Below are 10,955 nucleotides of genomic sequence, written 5' to 3' on the forward strand. Positions count from 1 at the left end.
AAAAGGTTGTAATTTCCCAGATCTGGCTGGGTGGTGGGGTGATTGCGCCAGCTTACAAGATTTTTTTTGACGATTAAAACCCCCTCTTTATTCATTGGTAATCAAAGATACATCATTGACAAGAAACGGAATTAAACCATGAGGGGGTTCATCTAACCAAATACTAGGATTATCATATCTAGCAATACGGGCTAATTCATGAGCCACTGTGTTATCCTTCCATGGACAGTGCTCGAATATGACATGAACAAAGTTTGTCAACATATGATAGCACTTATCAAAGATAGAAGCTCCCACATCTACATAGAAACCTCCTTCGAGTATGGTGCTAATAACATTAACATTGTCGGAGTTGACGACTAGCCGGTTGCAACCAACAGTTTGCGCTAAATGTAAGCCAAATCTTAGCGCCATTGTCTCCGCTATGAGGGCATCCAAGCAAGCCTCAACTTTGTTATTTGCAGCTGCCGCAAACTCACCTTTACTATCTCTCAAAACAACACCAAAAGTCCCTATAAGTGAATCAACATCAAAACCTGCATCAATATTCAACTTGACATAGTTATGCATTGGTTTCGACCACCCATCACTTTTTTGCCTAGCCTTTGGTAGACTTGCTCGTCAGTAGTTGCTTGGTAGAACTCCGACTGCCATACTAATCTGTATTACTGATTGTAGCTGTTCTCCATGCATGAGTTTACGGCGTTTCCACCACAAGTACCAAACTGTTGCTGCTACTATTTCATGAAAACTTTCTTGGCCAAGAACCACTACTGCTTCTTCAGGTGCGCATATCAATTCTTCCAAAATAGATTCCCCAGCACCCTCATGGCTACAAGCTTCACTAATCATATCGTCCACACATCTTTGGCCTTCTTGCACTCAAATAACATATGTTTTATGGTCTCGGCGCTTAGGTTGCAAGCTGGGCATTGTGGAGGGGTTTTTATATGTCTATCAGCTAAAACAGCTCGCATGGCAATGCTCCATGCAGAGTCCTCCAGACATTAATTTTTATCTTAGATGGACATCTCATGGTCCAAAGGGTCTTCCAGATAGGATTGTCAATAGTTGCACCTATACCATTACTTATTTTCGTTCTACTACCAAATTGGCAGTTCCATTCTATGTGGTATGCTAATCTCACCGAAAAGATATCTGTGTTTGTCAAATTCCATGCAATAAAATCAGTCATGTCATAAGCTGGGAGTGGAATTGCAAGAATCCTTCTTGAATCAACGGGCCAAAATGTTTGGTTTACAAGTGATTCGTCCCATTCACCATTAGCATGATTTATAAGATCAGCAACTTTCGATAGTAACTGACCTCTGATATGTCTCCAACGTATCTATAATTTTTGATTGTTCCATGCTATTATATTATCTGTTTTGGCTGTTTAATATACATTTTTATATTATTTTTGGGACTAACCTACTAACCAAAGGCCCAGTGCAAATTGCTGTTTTTTTGCCTATTTTAGTGTTTCGCAGAAAAGGAATATCAAACGGAATCCAAACGGAATGAAACCTTCGGGAGAGTTTTTTTTAGAACAAACGTGATCTAGGAGACTTGGAGTGGACGTCAAGAAAGAAGCGAGGAGGCCACGAGGTGGGAGGGCGCGCCTAGGGGGGTAGGCGCACCCCCCACCCTCGTGGGCCCCTCGCAGCTCCACCGACGTACTTCTTCCTCCTATATATACCTATATACCCCGAAAACATCTAAGAGCACCACAAAACCCTATTTCCACCACTGCAACCTTCTATACCCATGAGATCCCATCTTGGGGCCTTTTTCGGCGCTCCGCTGGAGGGGGAATCGATCACGGAGGGCTTCTACATCAACACCATAGCCTCTCCGATGATGTGTGAGTAGTTTACCAGAGACCTTCGGGTCCATAGTTATTAGCTAGATGGCTTCTTCTCTCTCTTTGGATATCAATACAAAGTTCTCCTCAACTCTCTTGGAGATCTATTCGATGTAATCCTTTTTGCAGTGTGTTTGTCGAGATCCAATGAATTATGGGTTTATGATCAAGATTATCTATGAACAATATTTGATTATTCTCTGAATTCTTTTATGCATGATTTAATATCTTTGCAAGTCTCTTCAAATTATCAGTTTGGTTTGGCCTACTAGATTGATCTTTCTTGCAATGGGAGAAGTGCTTAGCTTTGGGTTCAATCTTGCGGTGTCCTTTCCCAGTGACAGCAGGGGCAGCAAGGCACGTATTGTATTGTTGCCATCGAGGATAAAATGGGGTTATATCATATTGCTTGAGTTTATCCCTCTACATCATGTCATCTTGCTTAATGCGTTACTCTGTTCTTATGAACTTAATACTCTAGATGCATGATGGATAGCGGTCGATGTGTGGAGTAATAGTAGTAGATGTAGAATCGTTTCGGTCTACTTGTCGCAGACGTGATGCCTATATACATGATCATGCCTAGATATTCTCATAACTATGCACTTTTCTATCAGTTGCTCGACAGTAATTCGTTCACCCACCGTAGAATTTGCTATCTTGAGAGAAGCCACTAGTGAAACCTATGCCCCCTGGGTCTATTTTCCATCATATTGTGGCTAATTTTTTTTTAAATAATACATTTTTTTTATTAATTTGCACAAATATTATGCTCAAAAAATAATTTTCCAAAATAATACACCGTCGGCCCGCAGTAGGCCGAGTGGACCTAGTCGGCCCACAGCAGGCCGACTGAGACCCTATCAGCTAGCTGCTGGCCGATTGGCCTGTCGGCCACCAGTTCAGGTCCAGTCGGCCAGTAGTGGGCCGACAGAGCCTAATTGGCCTGCTGTGGGCCGACAGCGACTAATTGGCCAGCTGCGGGCCGACAGGGACTAATTGGCCTGCTGTGGGCCGACTGGTGCATGCCACCATTTTTTCCCGAACACTCCCTGGATTTTTTTATAAACTACGACGTATTTCGTGCAACCCTTTGCCCATAATATTTTCCCGCCATATGTTCGCGCCAACTCTTTCCCGCCATATGTTCGCGCCAACTCTTTCCCGCAACCCGTTTCCCGCCATATGTTCGCGCCAGCTCTTTCCCGCCACCCGTTTCCCGCCAATCGTTTCCCGCCATACCACAGTCGTTCTTTCCCGCCATTTTCTCATCCCTACCTATAAAACCCCCTTCAGACAGAGGAGGATAAGCATTCCAGTGCAGTGTAGTTGAGATGTCCCATTATCCTTTTGATCGTAGTTTTCACCCTGAGATGAGCAGGACTCTTCTGAGGCTAGCTACCGATTTCAGGATGGACAATAGGATAGTTCCATGGGACGAACTCACCGGTAGTGACACCATAATGAATGAGTTGGCTCACGAATTACGTATGTCTGGGTGGCCTGAAAGGACCTATGAGGAGGCACGTATAGAACTTCTTAGGTTGCATGCAAGGTGGAAGAAGGTAGTGGAGCCGGAGAGTGAAACTTTCAGAAGGACTGCAGAAAAGCATCCATTTTTATGGACTGAGGAGAGCGAGGACGAAGATGATATCTTCATGCCGCCGCTTCCGGGTTCTGCATCGTCAAAGAGCAAGAGTTTTGCATCGTCCAAGGGTAAGAGTTCTGCATCCTCGAAGGGCAAGAGTTCTGCATCGACGGAGGATGATGATGATGACTTCATGTAGTTTTTATGAAGGGTGTTGTAAGTTTAGTCGTATGTACCGTTAATTTAGATGTAGTTCTATCTAGTTGTTTATACTGTCTTGTTGTACGAGCATTATGTTCTATCCAAATATGATGTTGTAGTTCGGATAACAGAGTACTAAAATAGAGTAGGCATATGTCTCATACATAAGTACATAGTCATTTGTCTCATACATAGAATAGACATAAGTGGTCATGTCTCTACTGATAGATGGAAGCGTCAGTGACGACGTCTGGCCTGGCGGGGAGGCGGATCTGGAAGCGGCGACCATCCAAACCTGTTAGGTGGCCTAATGTTACGAGGAGGAATTTCAGACTCTCCCTGGTCATGCTGTGTATCCTGTGTGGGGCCTGGTGGAGGATTCGAATACATGTTCATCCACTGGGTGTGCTGCGACATCTGAGCATGTATGTTCTCCTCGGGATGTTGATCACTCCCCCACGTATCATGTGATGCTGACATAGACGCATGATATCCATAGTCTCCTGCACGATGGAACGTTTAGTCATGAAGAATGAGGTCGCCTCAATTAATATTGAAAACAATAAAAATGAAGACACTTACCTGCTGGTTGTGACGGCTGCTCTGGCTCAAACACGAAGCTCGACGAGGGACCGTGCTGCTGTGGCTGTGGAGAAAACACGGAGCTCGACGAGGGACCGTGTTGCTGTGGCTGTGGAGAAAACACGAAGCTCGACGTGGGACCATATTGCTGTGGTTGCTTCCACGTTGAACTACCAGGTTGGTCAGGATGGGGTGGCCTGGTTGTCGGCTGATGTGCTAGACGTGGACGTGGTTGATGTCGGTGCATGGAGTGACGCGGCTGCTGCTGCTGGTGCTGAACAACGTCGGTTCTCCGGGTGCACGTGATAGCCTCGTACACAGTCCGTATCTTGTTCTGAATTCGTTCCAAGAAGGGCTGTAGCACTGGACGGTGTTGAAGAAGAGGTCCAGACGACAGTGATCGTCCAAAGGTGGTCACGTCCTGGTAGAGTTCGTGTGTCAAGGTAGCCTGCAAATTTCCATGACGATTAATAATGTATGTCTATTGCACGTCAAAGTATGTGACAACATTACTTAAAGAAAATATATCTTACCGCGTACTGCCTAGAGCCCGAAGTGTCATAGCTCGGGTACATATCCAACGGAGTAGGATCCGGTATCTCCTCTGGGTGGGAGTGCTCAACGATGCGTAATCGTGTTCTGGTCATGTAGCGCCGCAAATAGAGATTGAATTTATCGAGATCAAAATTGTGATTCTCATGCCATAGATGTGTGTTTGCTGTCTCCCATTCTATAACATACGGCTCTAGTCTAACTAGCCAGTCAGCAGTTGTCCTGGTCATGCCCTTCCTTGTCGTCCTAAAATTGTGGTGTGTGTTCAACAATTACCTAAAGCTTCGAATGGAGTACTATGAAAGATAATGCAACATTGAAAAAATAGTTAATACCTGTGGATGTGTGCTGGCACTGGATTCTCTATAGGGGGAGGCTGCTCCAACTGCAGAAGACCAAATTGCCTCATAACCCTCTGTTGTGCCATCTCCTCGACGAAGACATCGAAGATGATTTTTGATTTTGTCATCCAGTAATCTCGGTCCCTTGTGCATAGCACAGACAGACCACCAGGGTATCTCGCTTGTATGGCTGCTTCCGTGTAGGGCTGCCAGATGACCCCGGTGCACGCATCGAACTTCTCGTTCAATGCTGTGTATGCCTTCCTGGTCTGATCACTAGCAAAGCGTCTCTGTAGAAAACAAAAGTTAGTACCCGCTAGCATCGAACTATCTCTTGTGCAGAAAAAAGTTACGTTAAACTATAACACGGTGCATACCTCGCGACGTGTCCAACACAGACCGAAAGTAGGCATGTCGATGCCGTCAACATCAAACATGGCGTCTATAGGCTCACGAACACGTACATCTGGTCGCCCTATAGAGAACCTCTCCCACGACCATAGCTGTAGGAATAGAGGGCATCCAAGAAGGGCTGGCTTTCTCGATGTAAGCTGGCAACTATTGCACATACCTAGGTATGTAGCCGCTAAGACCGCCGAACCCCAACTCATCTGTCTGATCTGATCCGCCGTCTGAGTGCTCGCTATCTCGAGTGCCATAGGGATGTAGAGCGCATTAATAGTGGTGACATGGTTCTCTGTGAACATCACCTTGCCGAAAAGCCACATTAAGTAGGCCTCCAGGCTCCGAGTGATCTGTTCCGCAGTCAACGGCGCCCGAAAGTTTTGGATCTGCAGTAAGCAAAGAGAAAGTTTTAGTTAGCCGCAGTTATTTTCTGTAAAACCATATGCACGATAACTTGAAGATAAGATGTTGGGGAAATTACCCGGAAATTGAGCAACCACTCATACTTAGGTCCGTGATGCTCCCATACCAGATCCGGAGCATCCGGAAAACACCATGAAAACGTTGTGTAAGGGCTCGCTCCCAACCAGCCGGTGCGTCCAACGGTCCTATGGCATGACCTGCCAACGGTAGTCCGAGAAAAAGTGACACATCCTCCAGAGTAGGAGCCATCTCTCCCCATCGGAAGTGAAACGTGTGGGTCTCTGGCCTCCAACGGTCCACTAAGCAGCTCAGCAAGGACCCGTCGATGGCAATGCGTTTCTCACCCGGGATAGACTCAACCAGACGCGCGAAAGGTAAAAGGCCGGCCCATTTCAACCTTCATCAGAGAACATTTCAGTTAGTGTCTCCCATTAATATGCATGTCAGTGTGCAAATTAATAAAACACGTACCGCTGAAGCCATTCTGGGTGTATCATCCAGTTTTCTTTAGGAGTGCGAGTGACCAGAGGCTTAAGCTTGCGCTCATACCATATCGCACCACGATGACCCCTATCAATGTCCCCATTCAGCAACCACATTCCCGACATTCCTGCACATAAAAAAATTCAGAACATAGTGCCACACTTAATAAAAATTCGGAACATAGTGACACACTTAATAAAAATTCAGAACATAGTGCCATACTTAATACAAATTCAGAACATAGTGCCACACTTAATAAAAATTCAAAACATAGTGCCACACTTAATACAAATTCAGAACATAGTGCCACACTTAATACAAATTCAGAACATAGTGCCACACTTAATACAAATTCAGAACATACTACTGCTAGCTTAGCTTCTTCCTCTCGCCCTTACTCCTCTACTGCCTCTTCCTCCTCTTATTCCCCGGTTGCCTCGTCCACGCCCAGTGACGAAAGTGGGACAATTAGTGTCCCTATGTCCAAATTCATTGCACAGAATGCATTGCCTAGTCGGACCTCCTGCTTCAGATTCATCCATATCATTCCGGATGCGCCGACAATGCCGTCTGCCTCTACTTGTACGCATATGCTCTGGGTTTGGAATGTAACGCCTTTTAGCGGGGTTGATGCTGTTGAAATTACCCATTGATCGAAAACCCATCAGCTCACCTGTCCATGTATTGAGGACAGACTCTTTCAGAAAAAATGGAGACACAAACGATATTGCGTCCATTCCAAGCTGCCCGCAAGCAGCAAGTACATGTGAGCAAGGTAGGTGAAGCAATTTCGGTTTGTTGCATGTGCACTCACACGTTGGCCAGGCTTCATTACCAATTTTCACCTCATGTGTCCTCAACTCATTTGCACATCCGAATTTGTTGTTGGCTAAGCGGACCTCAAACCTTCTTTCTTGATTACCGATAGCGACTACAGTGTGTGATCTAGCTTTTTGCATCTTGTTGTCCATGTACTTCGTGACTCTTTCACAGTACCGTGTATTCGGGTTGTTGAAGATATGTTGCTCTTCTTTTTGACGTCTATCTCTGAAATACTTGACAGTGCCATAGAAAATACCCTCAACGATGGCTGTAAGTGGCAATGCCCGGTTTCCTCTGAGGACAAAGTTGTATGTTTCTGTGAGGTTTGTTGTCATGACACCGTATCATGCTCCATGTGTGTCATGTAGCAAAGACCACCTCTCTAAAGGCTCATGCTCTATCCACTTCTCGAAGGTTTTAATCGACCTCCCAAGCCTTCTCCTAGTACCAGGTGGGTCAAAGCCTGGCAGGTCACATAGCCCAACAGGCTCCTCCTCCACGGCCGCTGTTCCTGTTGCCAACTGTGCAGCTACTGCTTCAACATGTGCCCTCACCGCTGCATCTCTTGCAGCTTTCCTGTCCCTCACGTGTCTCTGCGTGCACACATTAAGTCTGTCGCGTATCAAATTGTACTTCCATAGCTGGTTCTGCTTGCAGAGTTTTTTGAACAGATTCAACAGGTTCTTATTTCTAAACTGCGAGAAGAAATTAGCCCCCAGATGGCACATGCACCAACGGCTCTGCAAGTCCTGCCATGGAACTTGTTCCTCAGGGCCTGGGTTTGTCAGTGTCCTTATCGCACTGAGTATACCTGCATGCCTGTCATGAAGGATGCACACATTGGGCTTCTCCTTCACAACTGATATTTTCAACTGCCTGAAGAACCATGTCCAACTTTCAATGTTCTCACTCTCCACAAAAGCAAATGCGAGTGGGACGACTTGATTTTGGCCGTCTTGACCTATGGCTGTCAGGATCTGACCCTTGTACTTGCCTGTGAGAAAAGTACCGTCAACACATATCACCGGTCGGCAATGCCTGAAAGCTTCGATGCATACACCAAAAGAGAAGAAGAGACGATGCAGCACCCTCACAGTTGGGAACTCTGGCATGAACATGTCTTGGATATCGATATAGGTACCTGGATTCCGCTGCTGCAGGGTGTGGAGGAGCTGGACAACAGAGTCATATGCATCAAGATAAGAACCAAATCTCCTCTCAAGCGCCGCATGCTTAGCCCTCCAAGCCTTGCCATAAGAAATTCTGTACTTGAACCTGGCGAAGACTTTTGTCTGGACTGCCTTCACTTCCATAGCTTTGCCCTGCACTATCTCATCGTAAAACAACCGAGCAATAAGCATGGATGAAAGGTTGGCATGATCCTGAGGGATGCAGGGAATAAGACAAGTGTGATTAACTAAGTCACTTATCACCCAACTTGTGCCATACTTAGGGAGAAAGCCGTGCACCCTGGCAGGACAATCTGCGTTCTTGCATACCATTGTCAGGAATTTCTGACTGGACACCTGAGCTGTGAAAACCCTTTGCGTGGACATTGCCCAGTTAATTATTGCATCTTTCAGGGCTTGCTTGTTCGGATACATAGCACCCATCGCAATATTGTTCTGGTGATATTGCCAGGCGGAATCATGTCCATCATTCACGGTCATTGCAGATGAGAAGTCATGATTCCACGATGCAGGATTCGGGACCTCCTCTGCATTTTCTTCTTCATCTGACTTGTCAGAATCATCGGCATGACTCCTTTCAACATCGGTGTCTTCTTCTTCCATCTGGTCCTGCATGTGCCCATCTACCTCGTCAGCGTCCACCTCACCATTGTAATCACCATCGACATTTCCTCCTTCTACCTGACTACTCTGCCCTGGTTCATAACCATAAGCATTTCCTCCTTATACCTGACTGCTCTGTCCTTGTTCGTAACAATCATCTCCAGCATTTGACATAGATAACTGCCTCCCTACACTGCTATGACCAGGATCGTAGCCACCCTCGCCTTCATGTGCAGTGACCTCCTTCACGACGGGAAGAACTAAAGCAACAGGATTGCATCCCCTTCGTTCACAACCTTGTAACCACCGCACCAATTCGGAGTCTCGCTCTATCGGCCTCAAATAAAAGTAAATTATTGAACTTGACTGTGTCCACAATGCATGAACACCGACGGTGTGTGTTTCAGTATCAAGACCTAAACTTGCCGCAATCCATTCTTTCAACTGACTGACAGACCATGTTTGAGGTGCGCTCATTGGCACATCTATATGAGTAAATTCACTCAGGTCTGCTCCCATCTCAGTTGTTTGGACAGTACCAGGACCATAGCAAAATCTGAAGTTCACTACATCAGACATCTCGGCTCACCTATTTTTTTTCAACAACGAAATACAGGTATTAAGCAACAACTTAATATACCCCCACTAAGAAATATTAGACATGTCTATATATTAGCTAGCTATATATTACAGAATATTAACGGAGCAACTAATACAAGTATTAAGCAACAACTTAAAATGCTCACCAAGAACACCTAAATATTTACGTTTACTACCGGAGCAACTCCAACTACTGACACACCTAAACATATTTACGTTTACTTCCGGAGCAAATAACAATAATCGCACACTAGAACCGGGAAATAAAATGCTCACCACGACCACCTAAATATATTTACGTTACTACCGGAGCAAATAACAATAATTGCACACCGGTACCGGGAAATAAAATGCTCACCACGACCACCTAAATATATTTACATTACTACCGGAGCAAATAACAATAATTGCACACCGGTACCGGGAAATAAAATGCTCACCACGACCACCTAAATATATTTACGTTACTACCGGAGCAAATAACAATAATGGCACACCGGTACCGGGAAATAAAATGCTCACCACGACCACCTAAATATATTTACGTTACTACCGGAGCAAATAACAATAATCGCACACCGGAACCGGGAAATAAAATGCTCACTACGACCACCTAAATATATTTACATTACTACCGGAGCAAATAACAATAATTGCACACCGGTACCGGGAAATAAAATGCTCACCACGACTACCTAAATATATTTACATTACTACCGGAGCAAATAACAATAATTGCACGCAACTTCGAAAATAAAAATGTTTGTTGAAATATACCCTTGTAGTGTGCGTGCGAACGACGAACGGCGGCCTTCAATCACCGGAACTGGAGCCGGAAACTCCACCAAACTACCGGAGCTTCACCTCCACCACACTGCCCCAACTTCACCACCACCACCTCCACCTCCACCACCGCCACAACCTCCACCAATGCGCTGAAAAAATGCTCCAACAAAATGCTCACCACAACCACCACAAGCTACCCCATCAGTAGATCGAGGTCTCTTTTGGCTCCCCTAACTATGTAGAACCCATTCACGGTGCCAAATCCGCAAAAAAACGGGGCATTTTGGTGTATTAATTGGAGCTAGTTCGTGTAAGAGAGAGGAGGAAGGAAGAACAGAGAGAAGCTTGCGGTGGGAGAAAGGGAAAGAAGAAGGAGAGGAGAAAGGGGCGTGCGCTGCGGGGTCGGCTCCCTGTCGGCCAGCAGCTGGCCGATCGGTCGGCAGCTGGCTGACTGGGTCGCCCGTGACCCAGCCCGCGCCGACAGCCAGCGCCCGACATGGCCTGGCCAATAGTCG

General features: G+C 45.8%; 1 protein-coding gene and 1 pseudogene across 1 annotated transcript; both read right to left on the bottom strand.

Moving 5' to 3' along the window:
* Nucleotides 1–3,890: 3,890 nt before the first annotated feature.
* Nucleotides 3,891–5,850, bottom strand: LOC147989917 (uncharacterized). Its single transcript, XM_087518809.1, has 5 exons — nt 5,506–5,850; nt 5,123–5,418; nt 4,769–5,033; nt 4,236–4,683; nt 3,891–4,156 (listed from the first exon to the last, which is right to left on the bottom strand). The coding sequence occupies exons 1-5, from the start codon at nt 5,833–5,835 to the stop codon at nt 3,891–3,893; spliced, it is 1,605 nt and encodes a 534-aa protein (XP_087374935.1). The 5' UTR covers nt 5,836–5,850.
* Nucleotides 5,851–6,813: 963 nt separating this feature from the next.
* LOC147989918 (uncharacterized) lies at nt 6,814–9,633 on the bottom strand (annotated as a pseudogene).
* Nucleotides 9,634–10,955: the final 1,322 nt, after the last annotated feature.

The sequence above is a fragment of the Triticum urartu genome, chromosome 1A, assembly GCF_056163025.1.
Source record: "Triticum urartu cultivar PI428250 chromosome 1A, HENAU_Tu73, whole genome shotgun sequence".
In the NCBI taxonomy this organism is placed as follows: Eukaryota; Viridiplantae; Streptophyta; class Magnoliopsida; order Poales; family Poaceae; genus Triticum; species Triticum urartu.